We start from the raw sequence: 19,459 nt of genomic DNA, 5'->3' as shown, positions 1-19,459 counted from the left end.
GCACGAGCCGTCCATGTCAGTCCCCTGTGCTTAATTCCGCTGTGGCCCTCAGGGTGTGATATGTTATGCTGAAATGTCTATATAGGTGCAGGTGACTTTCCTCGTATCGGTTTTAGAGCCATCTCGCCAATGCTGTCTGCGGGCTGTTTTGCAAGTAGTAAGCTGTCCCTGCTAGTTCATGGTCTGCGTGCCTCCCTGCGATAACTCAGTTTTCTGCTGGCTTGCTGTTCCTCATACAGCTTTTTGCCAGTATAGGCGGCCAGCGTGCGCCCCACGTGGGAGCTCCCCCTGTGGCGCTGGTCACCGCTATGTGGCCGGGATAACCCCCGCCGGCCGAGAGGGGGGGGGGGCAGGGCCGTGCCCCGGGCCAGAGCAAAGCCCACATTAGGCGGTTTTGTCCCCCGTTCAGATGTCTCGGGGCTGTGTCTTTCTGTGGCATTGTGCCGCTTGTGCTAGCTGTGGGCGGTCGGGTGTTCTGCCGCGTGTAGGCCTGGCATGGCCTCTCTAGCTCACCCTGTGTGCGGTATGTTGTCTTGTCGGCATCCAAAGATAGCTGGGGTCGTTTCCCTTCCTCTACTGTCACGATACCAGGCGTTTGGGTCTTCCGGATCGGTATTTTGGGCTTTTTTGCTCCGATTAGTGCTGGAGCCCATGTAGATGGCGTCTGGTCGGCCCGGCGGCCCAGCCCCGCCATTCCAAGATCTATTTTTAATATTAATACAATGTATTTTTCATCAGGGGGTGCATTGGACATTTCACATTCCATCCCAATGAGAAATCATCCAGAAATCTGTTAAACACTTGAGCAATGATACAGTTTCAAGTATGTTAGCAAGGCAGAAAATAGCTACTGAGCATGTACAAAACCACGATTTGAAAATGGCTGCAAATTTGTTTTTTTTTTATACTTTGTTCTCATCACACCCACAACCTGTTCTGAATTACCTAGGAACAATATGGCTTTGGAGAACAGCTCTAATATACATCACTGTACTACAATGATTTCTGAATATAAAACATAGGATCTAGAGATTGCAACCTTGATGGCCGCAAAGCTTGAGGGCTCCCGTGCATCCGCGGGCAATCAAGCACCTGCAAACAGCATCACAGCTCATAAACACAACAGTTGCATCTATCAATGTCCTACCTAAGCCACGTCGTAAGAAACGAGGAGGGCAGCAGGATTTCTCCCAAAATGTTGCCGACATGTTCGCGGCATCCCAATCCTCACAGGCCACGCAAGATGGCCGCCAGCGTTCAGGGTCTCCAGCTTCCACGGCAGAGAATGACATGATGGACTTATAACCTGGAGATACTACACAAATACTCTCCATGCTATCGAGGGGAGATCTTACCTAGCAGACGAAATTGCTCGCAAATCTCAGGAAGTCAAGGCCGAGATTCAGGCCCTGGGGAAGCGCAATGCTGACCTAGAACACAGAGCTGAAACAGTAGTGAAGGCACACAACTCAGAAGTGCAGCACTCCACCCTGAACAGCAGCTCTGAAACTTGGAAATGCTAATAGAGGATTTATCAAACCGATCAAGGTACAATAACTTGCGCATAAGAGGTCTACCATAAACGCCTAAAGAAGGCCCACTACTGCAAAAAATGGAGGACTACTTCCAGCACCTGCTGCCTGACATCCCAAGAGAAAAAATGGTGATAGACCGAGCACTCAGAGCACAAAGCGCCACGGGACATTATCCTACGCTTCCATTACTATACCACCAAGGAAGCCATCTTGCGATACAACAGAGATCACAAGTTCACATATCAAGGTACCAAGATTGCTCTGTACCAAGATCTCTCTCCAGGCACCTTACAACGCAGACGCGACTGGAAACCGATGGCAGATGTACTGCGCCACAATGTGATCCGGTTTACCTGGGGACACCCATTTAAAATAGTGGACTTTAAGGTGGGAAGAACGTATACCTAACTACCTACCAGGGAACGACACGATGAAATTCCTCCACGAACTCTCCATTATACCACTGGAAGATTTTACCTTACCAGGACCAACCTCTTGGCCAGCTTAGTCCAAGACAGCCAAGGCATACTGGGGGGGATGGGGGCTAATATGATGGAAGTGTGTTGAGGGGTGAGGGAGATGGCATGTGGGATCACCGATTTCACTCAGGGGATGGTAAGGGGAAACGGATAAATATGTCTGTATGTCACAGGACACTTGCAGAAAATCTTCTGCAGCTCATAGACAGTACGTACTAAACACCCAAAAACTAAAATATTGACGATAAAAAAAAGCCTCGGAATGGACAATTCTCCATGAAGTGATAGTCACTTCTGGTGAAAAATAAGAAGGAGCAGGGCTTACAAAGGTTGCAGTCATAAGAACTACAGCTTTTGCTAGCTGTTTTAGACTATACTTCCAATGAACACATACATAAAAATATGCATGCATATATTCATTGGGGATATATCTACTAAACTGTTTTTTGTTTGGTGTTTTTTCAAGTGTGGAGTGGTTCTTTAAGCCTTTAGATTATTTAACTGTTCTGTGTGATGGTTAAAATGTATGCATGCATGTATTTTCAAACAGTATGCATATATTAAAGGTAATATGAACAAACTGTATTGCTCACACTGATGTATATATTCACAATATGTTCAATGTTATGAAAAAAAAAGCCTATTGTGAAAAGTACTGTGGATTTACAAATGAGATACAGATATAAAATATATAAATATTTTATTTTTATTCATGAACAATTTAAGGAGGAGGACCAGTACTTTGTGATGCTATATTGGAGTCTCTCTCTTCATAGATGGCCGAAACAAGCTGAACAATTTCTGGATGCTTAAATTTTCCTGGGGGGAAAAAATAAAAGTGATCTGTAATATTTTGTTTGATAAAATATTTAAATAATTCATCAGATAAATATAAGCTATGTGGTACACAGGTAAACAACCTTAAAAGCATTCTAGGCTATGGTGAGCCTTTTGTCTCAAGTGAACTTGTCACAACATGTTCACCTTAAAGTTTGTGCACCATAACAACATCAAAATATCGTTGTTATGGTGTCAGGAGGTCACCTTAAGGGGTTAAATGGTTCACAAACGTTTTAACCCCAGAATCTATGTTTCAGTGCCAGATTGTTCCTCCCACTATCCTTCTGTTTACTGAAATCCTAGATAATGAGAGGCTGGCCAGCGGCATCGCTGATTGTCTAAAAGTGGTCAGCTGACGTTCTAAACCAATCAGTAGCTCCTACGCCTTTTTTTTTATGAATGTGAAGCTACTGATTCGCTCTCCTAAACAGTTTAACCCCAAAATATAAGTTTGCGCCAGGGGCCTCCAGGCATCATAACAGCTTCATTTCAATTAAGTTGTTATGGTGCCCAGAGTGTTCCTTTAAGCTGTGGTAGCTCCCAAGGCAGTAAATATTTTTTTTATTATAGTGATAAAACATGTATATTGTTGCACTGGGAGCTTCTAACGTTGTACTTACCTGCTCCCCCTTGCTTAAAGCGGCACTGTCATGCCGAACTTACCTTTCCTCAATCTCTTCCTCTTCTCCCCCTCTCTCAGGATCTGTTCTTCTTTTCTTCCTGTCTTCTTTAGTTTTCTTTAAAACCATAAGGCAAAGTAGGGACTCTTTGTCTTATGGGATTCCTCCGCTTGACCAGCTCTGACCAGCGGAGGAGCAAAGTGTGCTTCATTTCCGCTGGTCAGAGCAATTTTCCCATGATCCCTAGCTTTCCTCCCTGTTCCCACAATGCTTCCTGTCAGTATTGCCGAACGTCCTGTCACTTAGACAGAACGCCGGCAAAACTGCCGAATTGCATCCTAACAGAATGAGAAGAGTTTCTCCATTGGTGTTAGGATGCAATTCGGTACTTTGTTTGTATCGGAATTTCATTCTAATGAATGAAACTCCGATCCTATTCATTGCCGCGGCTGCATCTTGCAGCCGCTTAGTAGATAACTCCCTAATTCCCACGGTATCAGGGAGCTATCTACTAAAAGGCTGAAAGACCTGAATTGGTCTTTCAGCCAACTTTACTAATACTAAGTAAAGATTACTTAGTATTAGTAAATAATATGCCCCTACTCGCTATACCGCGAGTAGGGGCATGTCTAGTAAGCAGTGAGCAGCCAGTGGCTGCTCACTGTAAAAAACAAAAAAAAAACTAATAAACACCCCCCCTCCCCTGCGCGGGGGTTAAAGATTGGGGGGGGGGGGGAGGCTACTGTCTTCCCTCCTGGCCCCCACCCCTGCGCGGTGGGTGGGGGCCCTAATAAAACAATAAGGGGGGGGACCTACTGTCCTCCCCCCCTGGCCCCCACCCCTGCGCGGTGGGTGGGTGCCCTAATAAAACAATAAGGGGGGGGGGACCTATTGTCCTTCCCCCCCTGGCCCCCACCCCTGCGCGGTGGGTGGGGGCCCTAATAAAAACAATAAAGGGGGGGGGGACCTACTGTCCTCCCCCCCGGCCCCCACCCCTGAGCGGTGGGTGGGGGCCCTAATAAAACAATAAGGGGGGGGGGACCTATTGTCCTCCCCCCCGGCCCCCACCACTGCGCGGTGGGTGGGGGCCCTAATAAAACAATAAGGGGGGGGGACCTACTGTCCTCCCCCCCTGGCCCCCACCCCTGAGCGGTGGGTGGGGGCCCTAATAAAACAATAAGGGGGGGGGACCTACTGTCCTCCCCCCCTGGCCCCCACCCCTGAGCGGTGGGTGGGGGCCCTAATAAAACAATAAGGGGGGGGACCTATTGTCCTTCCCCCCCTGGCCCCCACCCCTGCGCGGTGGGTGGGGGCCCTAATAAAACAATAAGGGGGGGGACCTACTGTCCTCCCCCCCTGGCCCCCACCCCTGCGCGGTGGGTGGGGGCCCTAATAAAACAATAAGGGGGGGGGGACCTATTGTCCTTCCCCCCCTGGCCCCCACCCCTGCGCGGTGGGTGGGGGCCCTAATAAAAACAATAAGGGGGGGGGGACCTACTGTCCTCCCCCCCGGCCCCCACCCCTGAGCGGTGGGTGGGGGCCCTAATAAAACAATAAGGGGGGGGGACCTATTGTCCTCCCCCCCGGCCCCCACCACTGCGCGGTGGGTGGGGGCCCTAATAAAACAATAAGGGGGGGGGACCTACTGTCCTCCCCCCCTGGCCCCCACCCCTGCGCGGTGGGTGGGGGCCCTAATAAAACAATAAGGGGGGGGGACCTACTGTCCTCCCCCCCTGGCCCCCACCCCTGAGCGGTGGGTGGGGGCCCTAATAAAACAATAAGGGGGGGGACCTACTGTCCTCCCCCCTGGCCCCCACCCCTGAGCGGTGGGTGGGGGCCCTAATAAAACAATAAGGGGGGGACCTATTGTCCTTCCCCCCCTGGCCCCCACCCCTGCGCGGTGGGTGGGGGCCCTAATAAAACAATAAGGGGGGGACCTACTGTCCTCCCCCCCTGGCCCCCACCCCTGCGCGGTGGGTGGGGGCCCTAATAAAACAATAAGGGGGGGGGACCTACTGTCCTCCCCCCCTGGCCCCCACCCCTGAGCGGTGGGTGGGGGCCCTAATAAAACAATAAGGGGGGGGGGGACCTACTGTCCTCCCCCCCTGGCCCCCACCCCTGAGCGGTGGGTGGGGGCCCTAATAAAACAATAAGGGGGGGGGACCTACTGTCCTCCCCCCCCGGCCCCCACCCCTGAGCGGTGGGTGGGGGCCCTAATAAAACAATAAGGGGGGGGGGACCTATTGTCCTTCCCCCCCTGGCCCCCACCCCTGCGCGGTGGGTGGGGGCCCTAATAAAAACAATAAGGGGGGGGGGACCTACTGTCCTCCCCCCCGGCCCCCACCCCTGAGCGGTGGGTGGGGCCCTAATAAAACAATAAGGGGGGGGGGGACCTATTGTCCTCCCCCCCCTGGCCCCCACCCCTGCGCGGTGGGTGGGGGCCCTAATAAAAACAATAAGGGGGGGGGGACCTATTGTCCTCCCCCCCGGCCCCCACCCCTGAGCGGTGGGTGGGGGCCCTAATAAAACAATAAGGGGGGGGGACCTATTGTCCTCCCCCCCCTGGCCCCCACCCCTGCGCGGTGGGTGGGGGCCCTAAATGAACCCCCCCCCCCCATCAAGGTGGCTAGGGGTCCCAAGCCCCTAGTCACCCCCCACCCAAAACATTCTATCCCCTACCTACCCCCCTCACCCTAAAAATAGTGAGGGGGGAATAAAATAACTAACCTGTAAAAAAAAAAAAATTAAACTTGCCATTTGACGTCTTCTTTTTTCTAAATTCTTCTTACTTCAGCCCCCCAAAAGGCCAAATAAAAATCCATAAACCCGTCGCACTTTAAAAAAAACAAAAAACAAAAAAACGAGCGCAAACAAAAATTAATCCATCTTCACCCATGGAGGGCACGCCGCGTACTGAGCTCCGCAGGGTGGGTCACGGCTTATAAAGCCTTGCCCCGCCCTGCAATTAGGCTTAGAACACAATGATTGGTTGGTTTAAGCCAATCAGAGTGCTCTGTGTCATTTTACACAGCGTGGGAAAATTCCAAAGAACTTTCCCACGCTTGTAAAATGACACAGAGCACTGTGATTGGATGGATTTCAAACCATCCAATCATAGTGCTCTGTGTCATTTTACACAGCGTGGGAAAGTTCAATTTTCCCACGCTGTGTAAAATGACACAGAGCACTGTGATTGGATGGCTTGAAATCCATCCAATCACACTGCTCTGTGTCATTTTACAAGCGTGGGAAAGTTCTTTGGAATTTTCCCACGCTTGCAAAATGACACAGAGCGCTGTGAATGGATGGCTTGAAAACCATCCAATCACAGTGATCTGTCATTTTACACAGCGTGGGAAAGTTCTTTTGAATTTTCCCACGCTGTGTAAAATGACACAGAGCACTCTGATTGGCTTAAACCAACCAATCATTGTGTTCTAAGCCTAATTGCAGGGCGGGGCAAGGCTTTATAAGCCTTGACCCGCCCTGCGGAGCTCAGTACGCGGCGTGCCCTCCATGGGTGAAGATGGATTAATTTTTGTTTGCGCTCGTTTTTTTTTTTTTTTAAAGTGCGACGGGTTTATGGATTTTTATTTGGCCTTTTGGGGGGCTGAAGTAAGAAGAATTTAGAAAAAAGAAGACGTCAAATGGTAAGTTTATTTTATTTTTTTTACAGGTTAGTTATTTTATTCCCCCCTCACTATTTTTAGGGTGAGGGGGGTAGGTAGGGGATAGAATGTTTTGGGTGGGGGGTGACTAGGGGCTTGGGACCCCTAGTCACCTTGATGGGGGGGGGGTCATTTAGGGCCCCCACCCACCGCGCAAGGGTGGGGGCCAGGGGGGGAGGACAGTAGGTCCCCCCCCTTATTGTTTTATTAGGGCCCCCACCCACCGCGCAGGGGTGGGGGCCAGGGGGGGAGGACAGTAGGTCCCCCCCCCCTTATTGTTTTATTAGGGCCCCCACCCACCGCTCAGGGGTGGGGGCCAGGGGGGGAGGACAGTAGGTCCCCCCCCCCTTATTGTTTTATTAGGGCCCCCACCCACCGCTCAGGGGTGGGGGCCAGGGGGGGAGGACAGTAGGTCCCCCCCCCTTATTGTTTTATTAGGGCCCCCACCCACCGCGCAGGGGTGGGGGCCAGGGGGGGAGGACAGTAGGTCCCCCCCTTATTGTTTTATTAGGGCCCCCACCCACCGCTCAGGGGTGGGGGCCGGGGGGGAGGACAGAAGGTCCCCCCCTTATTGTTTCATTAGGGCCCCCACCCACCGCTCAGGGGTGGGGGCCGGGGGGGAGGACAGTAGGTCCCCCCCCCCCCCCCCCCCCTTATTACCATTTTTTTTTTTTTTTTACAGTGAGCAGCCACAGGCTGCTCACTGTTTAGTGGACATGCCCCTACTCGCGGTATAGCGAGTAGGGGTATTGGGGAGATTTTAATCTCCCTTGTGCTATTATGGGGGTCATATTGACCCCCATAGAGTGAGGGGGGACATGGGGGGCTTAGGAAGTGGCGGGGAGCACTGCTCCCTGCCGCTTCTATAGTTACATATTACAAGGAGGGAGCTGCACGCCGGTAGCTCCCTCCTTGTAATAAACTGAACGAACAAACTAACACTGATACTCAGTGTTAGTTTGTTCATCTGATTTTTTCTATTCATTCATTCGTCTGTCTGATGAATGAATGAATAGGTGAAATTCCCGTTCGCATGTCCAGGTGTTTCACTGGGCATGTGCGGGAATCTCACAGTCTGTGTAGTGTGGGTAGATGACGTGTCCCACAGGGACTTCACCTACCCACACAAAGATGGCGGCGCCCTGAATAAAGATCGGGGCAGAAGATAAAGTATTAAAAAGAGGTAATGTGGGGGGCTTAGGGGCATTTGGGGATGACTAGGGGGTCGATTGGATGTAGTGGAGGCGGGTTAAAAAAAAAACGGGATTCGGCATGACAGTGCCGCTTTAAATGCGGGCATTCTCATATTAAACTTCTGTAACACCCAGTCCTTTGCTACAGGCATGGCAATCCTCCACTGTGATTACGCTTGCTCCACTGGCAGCTTATCTGCATCAGAATGTCTTATAATCCCTCTGAAAGCATGGGAAACATGCTGTGTCTCGGTCAAAAGGTTTTAATCAAGAAATAAATGTACTTTATTTCTCCTTAATAGCTGGTTTGAGTCAAACTTTTTTTGGCTGGTATGAACTGAATATTTCTCCTGGATCAGAACATGTGATTGACTCCAAGGTTATGGATGTTACTCCAATACTTTAGTCTAGATTTCTAACCGAAATTTTTGTTGATAGTGATGTCAATGCCAAGAGATGATCGACAGGTGAGGAAAGAGGCCAAATTTCTGAAGAGGATCAGAATTAAAATATAAACATTTGAAATAATTTCTGCTAGAAATGTAAAGATGATGATAATGAACTTTCATTTAAACAAGGTGTGTACTTGTATATTTGATGAATAAGATCAAGGCACTTTAAAAAAACTAAACAAAACATAATTATGGAAAAAAAATGTATTGCAAAATTTCAGGATTGTGCAGTGGAAGTGTAACCAAAACAAAAGTAGCCAAGATAGTTATGTTAGTCTCATAATTTCAATAGAGCTGATTTTGTAATTTAGCACCATCAATTCCATTTACAGTATTGTGAGCATGTATTTGTGACCAGTAAGGGAGCCTGTTGGCATAGATGGGGATTTTTATAACATGTGCATGCCATGTAGCAGAGAGAGGGCACTTCCTTGCACCATAACCTATTCAAAAAGCATATTGTAAATAGCACGGATTTGATTTCATATTTGCTATGACAAGTGCTAAAAAATGTGCAGATCAAAATAGAATTATAAAATGAATTCCTTGCATCTGTTTGTTGTCAACTGAGATAATGAACATGTAAAGGAATGTCTATTATGATTTTTTAAATATTTTCTCTCTTCCTGCTATAACAAATACTTATATAGCAAAATGCAAATAAAGCAAAGTGACCTGAAGTTGGACAGGGCATCCAAACATTTTGAGGATCTACTATAAAGAACCATCTAAAATTAGATGTTCTTTTACAAAAAAATAAAAAATAACTTGACATTTAGGAATTTGGTAACTTGTCTCATGTAGAGCAATTAATGTCACAGCACCATGGGGAACTTTTATTACTATATGTATGGTCAAATATCAGTGCATAATATGACAATTCACAAGACAAATCCCTCTCCTATGTACTGTGAATGGAAACCATTACTGACCTGCTGTTGAGTTATAAAAGTCCTGCAATCTTCCTGGTCTCTTCTCCAGTTCCTCATACTCCAGAGCCTGTAGGATCATCTCACATTGATCTAATTCTTTCACAAACGTGGCTTCAGCACTGCACTGATGCTCGTATTCCTGAATATATAAACAAAAGGGTTATATTTACAAAGGCGTTTCTGTGATATTTACATTGTTATTTCTTTGACAGTTAAGATTGTATTATTACTATTAAAAAAAAAATTATTATTACTAGATCGCAAAAATACCAAAATTACATTGAGGTCAGGCAGAGACAGATATGACTCAAAATCTGTCATATTGAAAACTTTTTTCATTTTCAGTGTCACAGGTTAGAGCAGTATCTAGCAGTATCTATCTATATTCCATATTCCACAGAAAGAATTCCTTATAGGTCAACATTTCAACAATATCATGCTTAATAAAGTCAGGGATATTGTCAAAAGGAATATTTCCATGGGGAAAGAAGAAGGCATGGACATTCTGATCTCAAGATATTGTTTAACTGATAGGACTAGAGTCTGTGCATTCTTGGACTTAAAGAGACACTTCAGGAACCATAACAACTTAATCTGAATGTTTTCTAGAGTAGTATTCCCCAACCCAGTCGCCATGGACCACCAACAGTCCAGGATTTATGCATTTCCCTGTTTTATTCCAGTGGAGGTCCTGATAAAATCCTGGACTGTTTGTGGTCCATGAGGACCGGGCTGGGGAACACTGGTCTAGAGGACCTGAATACCAACTTACCTTACGGGGTTAAATCATTTAACAGACCCAAAGTCTGGTGGCAACCATCCACCTCCTCTTCGTGCTCCAATGCTAAAACCTTTCCCACTGTTCCAGTGATAGGCTGATAGCATCAGCTAATAATGCACTCAAACTATAAACTGGCCAGCCTCTGAGAGAAAATGTTTTAGAAAGGAACGCAATGAGGAGATGGGTGGATCTAGAGTCCCTTTTGACGGAAGCAGACCTACCCCAAAACCACATGTGGGTACCCAGGGAAAATAGGCCAATCCTATGAGCAACCTGCACAGTGATCCTAAACTCCCTTCGAATATGGGACGCCTCAGCTCACAAATACAAACTAGCGTCATCACCATTGCCACTAACCCCACTGCTGAGACACAGACCATTCCCCCTGGACTAGCGGCTAGGGACTTTACAAACTTAGAAAGGGTGGGATTGCAGAGAATTTGCCATATGTTTGAGAACAACACGATAGTCAAATTCGAAAACCTGAAACAGATAGCCAACCTCACTCCATCGGGTACATACAACTCAAAGATTATGTGAAACACCCACATATACAAAAAGCAGCTACAGGGCCAATGTCTTTATTTGAGAAATACATGTGTTCAGAAACAGAAGAATGGGGCACATTAACCTACGCAAAAATCTGGGAAAAAGACCTGGGGGAGGAGCTGGAAGGCATAGAGTGGCGGGAAATATGGGAGGCGAATATCTTTTTGTCCATATGTGTATCTCTCCAAGAACAATCATATAAAACGATGTTCCGGTGGTATATCACCCCAGTTAAACTGTGTCAAATGAAAAAGACACCAACCGATGAATGCTGGAGGGGATGCGGCCTCGGAGGCACGTACCTCCATATGTGGTGGGAATGCCCATTGGTGCAAACTTTCTGGAAGGAGATACGTGATATACTATTTCGGATCTTCCATAGAACACCGGACTTAAACTCGTGGACATATCTGTTGAATACCCCGCTAGAGGACTGGAAGAAAAGGGAGTAAAAACTGATCCTCAAGGCAACGTTAGCAGCTAGGAGAGCATTAGCCCAGTCGTGGCTAAAGGTAGATATGCCTTCAGTGCAGACCGTACTCACTAACATCACTAACATAAAAGAGGTCTACCTCATGGACAGCCTGACAGCTTGGGTGAGGTAGCCAGATAGACAAAAGCATTCAGCAGAACAGACAGGGTGGAAACCGAATAGCTTCCATTTCCCTCCACTCTCTGGGGCGGAACCAAGTAAGGGAACTATACAGACTAGGAACGCAGAGCGGTATACCGAGACACGCCACACCCTACCGACCTGATGACTTCTCTAGATCTCTTTCTTTCTAGCTCTTCTCTATGCTTCTGTTCTATCCTTCCTTCCTTCCCCTGGAGGGGACTAGGAGATAAAGCCCGTAAAAACCGCATACGCTAAGGCCCAAAGACGATCCAGCGTCCTAATAAACGGGATGGGTAGCACAGCCGCAGCGGGGAAACAAATAGCTAAATAAAACAATGTAAGCGATATCTTAACACACGGTTAACCTGTTTTTGGTTTTAGGTTATTGATTAATACCAAAAATGAGATGTGTCTTGACAACTTGATCAGCTGAAATGTAAAAGATTGCTAAAAGGAAAATGGAATGTAACACCGATAACGATACCCTTATAGAAATGTACATCACATGTAAAGTACATTGTATACTGTGCATATGACAAGACGATCACACAAAGTATTTATACAAAAAAAAAAGTTAGAGGATGGTTACAATCAAGAGGACTTTGGTTTTAAACTGTTCAAAAATGGTTTAACACCATAAAGTAAGATGGTATCCAGGGCATTCGTCTGACACCATAATGACTTCACGGAGAGGATATCATCATGATGCTTGCTAAAGTGCTTCATGGATGATTAGTATCCTAGTTTAACCCCAGTTTATGAACATGTATCTTTCTATGTGAAATCTGCACTTTTATAAATAAGCTATGGAGCACCTTTGAGCCTCCCTAAGCTAATGGAAGTGACAGGCACGCTTTACTTGAGTGCAGTTGCCTCCTACCCCACAGCCCTCAGATCAGTTCGCCCAGCTCCTCCAGACAAGATGTGCACACATGCACGTGCACACACAACGGTGCAGGGCCTGTAGAAGAGCTCCAATTCAATGAAAAGCCTCTGATTATTTCCTCGTGAATATATTCTTAACAGTGAATTTCTTTTTCCACCATTTGAGCAGTGGAGTGTCCCTTTAACCCCTTAGTGACCAGACCATTTTTCAATTGTCTTACCGTTAAGGACCAGGGCTCTTTTTACATTCTGCAGTGTTTGTATTTAGCTGTAATTTTCCTCTTACTCATTTACTGTACCCACACATATTATATATTATTTTTTTCACCATTAAATGATCTTTCTAAAGATACCATTATTTTCATCATATCATAATTTACTATAAATGTTTTTATTAAAATATGATGGAAAAAACAAACAAACACTTTTTCTAACTCTGACCCCCAAAATTTGTTACACATCTACAACGCCAAAAACCACCCGTGATAAATATACTTTCTAAATTTTGTCCTGAGTTTAGAAATACCCAATGTTAACACGTTCTTAGCTTTTTTTGGAAAGTTATAGGGCTCTAAGTAGCACTTTGCTATTTCCCAAAAAAATTGTAAAAAATTGTAACAGTGATAGCTGTCAGGAATCCCTGAATACCCTTTCACATGTATATATATTTTTTAAAAGAAGACAACCTAAGGTAATAACTTATTATTGGGTATTTTGACTCTTTTCATGTAACCATTTTACCACCAATCTATGCCAAATTTAGCAAAAAATAATAATAGGTGATTTTTTTTTTGACACACATAGCAATTCAAGAACACATGTACTGATAACTTTAAGGGTTACTGCCAAAGAGCAACCCAATGTGTATTCAGCAACATCTCCTGAGTACAGTGATACCACCCATGTACAGGTGTGTCAGGTTCTCTGTGGGCTAAAAAACCTTATTTGAAGGTTGCGCATTCCTGTTTTCCAACTTGGAATTTTCACAGCTGGTCCTCATGCACACATGTCCCATTAGGGACATTTTTGAAGCCAGCCAATGTAATTTACCCCCCATCAAACCATATATTTTTGAAAAGTAGACACCCTAGGGCATGGATAGGCAGCCTTCGGCACTACAGATGTTTTGGACTACATCCCCCATAATGCTCGGACACCCATAGTGCTGGAAAAGCAACATGAGAGGTGTAGTCCAAAAGCATCTGGAGTGCCAAAGGATGCCTATGCCTGCCCTAGGGTATTTCAAATTGTGGTATTTTAACACTTTCCAAGCACTAATTCTACCACCAGTCTTTGTCAAACTTTTGGGTAGTACTTTTTGGGGGTTATTTTTCACACACATTCTACTTTAGGCATGAATGCGCTCAGGTCCTGTTAGGTTTTACTGCCAAAGAACACCCCAATATGTGTTCAGCAACATCTCCTGAGTACAGTGATTCCACATTTGCATAGGCTTGTTGGGTTGGGTTGTTTGGGGAGTGCAATGCCAAACTTCTAACATGTGTTTTTCAAATTTGACATATCTTCTTTTTGGGGGCATCTTTACACATCCCAATTTATTTTCTTGCCATGAGCGTGCATATATTTAAAAAGTTGACCGCCCACGGTATTGTATATGGAGTGTTTTGTTGCCTTTGACGCAAGCATTTTAGTAAAAAATTGGAGAACATGTGTGGTGGTCATTTTTCAATTTTTATTTTTACACACACATTGCTTTTTGACTGATTTAGGAGAGCCTGTTTTGGTTATTGCAAGAAAACACTCCAGGTTGTTTTCTGCGAGGCCTCCTGAGTACACCCATACCCCCCATACATAGGGTAAACGTAACCAAAATACAAAAACACTGAACGACAAATGTTAAAAAGTAAAAAATAAAATAAAAAATGGACCAGTGTGTGGTATCGTTTGAAGCATCCCCAATGCAGAGTCCAGGCTGCTCAGGGCAATCAGGACAGTAATATATTTTCTCTGCCCCCTCTTAAAACAGACTCTGCATCTTTTTTGGGGATTCTGCTTTGTCGCAGTAAGGGGGGATTTTAAAAATAAATTGTGTAGCCCCTTCTCGGTCTCTCCCATCACCGCCCGTGGAGCAGGTGCATCACGGTACAGAATCCTCGAAATGATCTGGGGTTTGCTTTTCTGAACAACAAAAAAGCGTTGTGGGTTGCAATCTGCATTAAAGGACCACTATAGTGTCAGGATATTTATATCGGCAGACATTTTGTGCTAAAATAGAAATTAAAAGTGTATATTGTCAGAGTCACTCAGAACAGAGCAGACTCCATTTTGCTATCTTCAGGCAAGACAAAGACACATAATTTCTTCTTGCTTTCTGAGCTAAGGAATGCATTATATAAACAAGCCAAGTGATAAGCAATGAAGAAAGGGATGGAATGCTCTGTTTAAATGTTAATGGAATAGAAATAATTCTAAACACAGACATTAGTGACAGAGAAGACTAAGTAATTAATTTTACTTTCTAAATTATACAAGGTCCCATTGTAAGTAAGGGGTGAAATTAAGTTTAGACATGTCAATTTTAGAAATTACGATCAAAGTCGTTGCCACAAAGACTGAGGCAAACACTTTGAACTGACAGCAAATTTAAGTTATGGTAGTCATTTTAGATAAGCCAAATTATGTCACAATCATCATCAGGAAAAGTTAACTCTTTCCTGGATAGGAAGGTATAGTGAGGCGACACTTACTTTTTACTATTACTTACATACCTCCATACAACCAATCATACACGCATTCAAGTTCCTGGGACTACCTAACTCATCTGATGAGAATATCTACTTAACTGGTAATTATGCTGGTTTTATTTAATTAATCTAAATTAATTAAAACTCTAATAGCATGATATATGACTGGATAAATGACGGTCAGATTTCAATATTTAGAAAAGTTAACTAAAGAATATATAGTTATAAACATTCCATTCTGCAGGTGGAATTAAGAATAATTAAATATAGATGTGATATTATCACGTGTTAGCATACCGCTGTTTTTATCCAGGTGTATTGATTTGCTCTAAATAAGATAAGATCTTTTTAGGCAAATTAAAATTCGGCTTATAGAATCTGGTAGATTATTCTTATTGGATGGTTCCAGGAAATGATTAATAAGCTGGTTTAAATGATATTCTAATTGAAAATTCCATGAGAATAGGATATTATATGCTTAGGAGGATCTAGCCAGCATTGAAAGGGTTACTCAGTTGAACTGTTAGCCAAGGTTTTATGGCTTTTCGCTGGGCTGTGTGAAGTTTAGCTTTCTGCCTGTGAAGTACCCTCATAAATATTGTAAGTCTTGACAGTTGATGCTGTTAGCCATTGGAACATGTTTAGCCATTCCATTGTATTGCATACTTATGTTATACTAAATATTCACTGATTATTATCATGCATGCTGCCTAATATTATTATTATTTTATTTGTCACAATAAATTATATCTATTTTTATAACAAATGTGATTTTATTTGTATGGAATACATTTCACTTACATACTTGTTTTCCTGGCACTATAGTGCCCTGAGGGTGCACCCACCCTCAGGGACCCCCTCCCGCCGGGCTGGATGGAGTGGAAGGGGTTAAACGTACCTATTTTTCCAGCGCTGGGCGGGGAGCTCTACTCCTGCTCTCCATCTCCTTGGCCGAATGCGCATGCGCGGCAGGAGTCGTGCGCGCATTCAGCCGGTCTCATAGGAAAGCATTTACAATGCTTTCCTATGGACGCTTGCGTCTTCTCACTGTGATTTTCACAGTGAGAAGCACGCAAGCCCTCTAGCGTCTGTCAATGAGACAGCCACTAGAGGCTGGCTTAACCCTAATATAAACATAGCAGTTTCTCTGAAACTGCTATGTTTATATAAAAAAGGGTTAACCCTAGCTGGACCTGGCACCCAGACCACTTCATTAGTGGTCTGGGTGCCTATAGTGGTCATTTAAGTGGATTGCAACCTTTTTGTACTAGGCCCTTGTCTTCTGTATAATTAGGTAGGGCTGCAGCAGCTGATCTGCCAGATCAACCCCACCCATATGCCGGTTATAGGCCTTGATGCACACTGGCTTCCTTGTGCTCTCAGCTCTGCCACACACACAGTCCTCTCAGTGTGGATGGTGGTAAGAAGGTACACATCCTTCTTGTCTCTGTACTTAACTGCCAACAGCTCCACTTGGCGCAGAGCTGAGGTCTCCCCCCTTCGTAGCTGGGTGCATGCAAGTTGTCCTGGGAAACCTGCGCGGTTCTTTTTTTATTGTACCGTAAGCTACTGTATCAAAACAATACAGTAGCTTGAACAAAGGGACACTTGTATAAAAATTGTCTGTATACAAGTGGTACCCTTTATTCATCAGGGGTAATATCAGATCCCAGACAATCTTGCCACTGGTTCCCATATGTTCTGGGCAAACTGGAGGGTCAAGGTGGGTATCCTTTCCCTCATACACCTGGAAGGCCTGAGTATACCCAGTCTCGCTATTACAGAGCTTATACACCTTTACACCAAACCTGGAGCGCTTGGAAGGAATATACTGCTTGAATCCCAGCCTTCCCTTATACTTCATCAGGGTATCATCCACGCATATATTCCTTCCAGGTGTATAAGCCTCTGCAAACCTGGCAGCAAACTGGGTCCATCTTGACATACACTGGGAGTAAATGGGGGCAGAGCAGATGGGGCTACTGCTCCAGTAGGAGCAGATCGAGGGCTTCTTTATGATGCCTATCAGCATAGTCAATGCCCAGAATTTTTTTTAATTCTGGCACATCAATGGGGGCCCATTGCTGCTTTGCCAAAAAATACTCCGGCTTTGCAGCACAGAACGTATGGGCATATAAATGCGTTTGGGCGAAACACCACCATATACTGCTGAGGGCTAAATCCTGCGACATCCACATTGATGCAAGGAGTTGCAGTGAAGGGTGGGATATCTGGCCTCTGGCGATGAGGCACTACCCACTCCTCAGCAGTACTGCCAGCTGGAGCAGCACATCTCCTGGCAGGGGGACTAGCAGCCACAGATACATCACTAGCAGCAGACACTGTATCTAGTGATATATCTGAGCATCTGACAGGGTCAAAAACAGGCTCGAAGTCAGACTTAGACACGTCAGACTCTAACGCAAGGATGGCATACGCCTCCTCAGCGCTCTACGACCTCTGTGACCTGATCACAATTACTTTACTTAGTGATCTGTCACAAAAAAAAACCCTGAAAAAATCAACCCCTAAAAATAATGCACAAACAGCAAAATAAGTGCTGCTGTGCAAGAGCCGGTGATTTATACAGTGATCACTGGCAGGATAGGGATTAATAGCTCTTAAAATAGCTTTTGGGTCTCACAAAAATAAATAAAAACATTTAAAAAAATTAACCCCTATAAAAATGCACAGACAGCAAAAAAGTGCTCATGTGCAAGAGCCAGTAATTATAGTGATCACTGGCAAGATAGGGTTAATGGCTCTGAAAAGAGCCTTTGGGTCTCACAATTTTACAAATCCTTACCTAAAACTACCTAAATCTCTGTACCGAAAACACAGATCTCTCTCCCTCTCTCACTAAAACACAAATGAAGAGAGGGAGTGAGATCCATACTGATCAGAGTCAATATTTACTAATATTGACCTGATCAGACATGATGGGGATCATAGTTAGAATAAACATTGTTTTAGGGGCAAGCTCTGATGAGGCAGGCTAGGGACACCCCTAGAAGCCCCATGATGCACTGCCTTAAGAAAGGCAGCGCCATCTTAGGAGCCATATTGCCGGGTGCCACGTGGAGCAACCCGGAAGGTGTTGCACGATGCTTCCAGCGCTCTAATTCCTTAAGGACCGTTTTTTGTTGGATGCACCCAATACGTCCGCGGTCGGGAAGAAGTTAAATAGTTGAAGTGGGTTCTCTGTATAAAATGATAAAATCTAAAAACATTTTAATTCCATTCATTATGTTAACCCAAAGTAGGTACAAAAACATCCTGCATTATAAAGGTCAGCAGACCCATCCTATTTATCTAAAATATATTTTATTTTCATATATTTATATTTGACCGTTCAGTATAGACACCACAACCACAATAGCCAGTAGTAGTTGACATACTTCCCAACTATTTAGGAGGGACCCAAATCTTTGTCTCTTTTCTAGTCTGATGTCTCTCTTTTCTCTATTATTGATACCTCTAAGCATATAAGAGAGCTTCACAGAAATAATACTCACCATATTATCAGCCTAAGTAAATTAGATTTCTTTAGTATTCTTGTTCTGAATTATATTTTAGTTGCATAAACTGTTATTAGTAAGTTGCCTGAAATGTCACAGAACAGCCTTGCCCCGACCACAAGTCCACTAACAACCCTAAAATTAAGGTGTCCCTCTTGATCCATTTGAATTGTTAAAAGGTATGATTTGATATGGGGCCAGAAGTCTCCTGGAGCCATCCCCCAGATAAGAATCATACCTTTTTTCCATCCCCCTCTTCTTTGCTATAGATAGAAGTGGAATTCATCTTCCATACTAGTTATATCAATTAGAGAGGCCAGTACAAACCTTTATCTGGAAATCTATTCATAAACAGGGCTATACATAGGACACGGGGTCACACATTTAGGCTGGAAGAAAGGAGATTTCATTTAAGGCAAATAAATTTTGCCTTATACAGATGTTTAAACTGTAATTGGAGAAATACTTGCAAAAACATAACATACAGCGATATCATTTCTAATTAGTGGGGTAATAGCTGCTTGATCCAAGGGGACATCTGACTGCTATTTTGGGGTCGAGAAGTAATTTTTTCCTAGTTTGTGTCAAAATTGGAAGCCCTTCAGACTATTTTTTTTTTTTTTACTCTTTATTTTTGTTGTGCAGAAATTAGACAGACAAGTTTGCCGTGCCACGACAGTAAATAC

General features: G+C 44.8%; 1 protein-coding gene across 1 annotated transcript in view; it reads right to left on the bottom strand.

The window, feature by feature from the left end:
• Positions 1–2,697: 2,697 nt before the first annotated feature.
• HDDC2 (HD domain containing 2) overlaps positions 2,698–19,459 on the bottom strand; it is a 55,239-nt gene continuing 38,477 nt past the window's right edge. The window contains exons 5-6 of the mRNA XM_063443180.1: positions 9,720–9,858; positions 2,698–2,833 (exon numbers count right to left, since the gene is read on the bottom strand). Coding sequence (XP_063299250.1) covers positions 2,736–2,833; positions 9,720–9,858 — 237 coding nt within the window. The 3' untranslated portion in view covers positions 2,698–2,735. The remainder of the gene's footprint in view (positions 2,834–9,719; positions 9,859–19,459) is intronic.

This window comes from Pelobates fuscus, chromosome 2 (assembly GCF_036172605.1).
Source record: "Pelobates fuscus isolate aPelFus1 chromosome 2, aPelFus1.pri, whole genome shotgun sequence".
Lineage (NCBI taxonomy): Eukaryota > Metazoa > Chordata > Amphibia > Anura > Pelobatidae > Pelobates > Pelobates fuscus.
The sequence above is the reverse complement of the archived record's forward strand: the minus strand, read 5'-3'. Positions and strand labels throughout refer to the sequence as shown.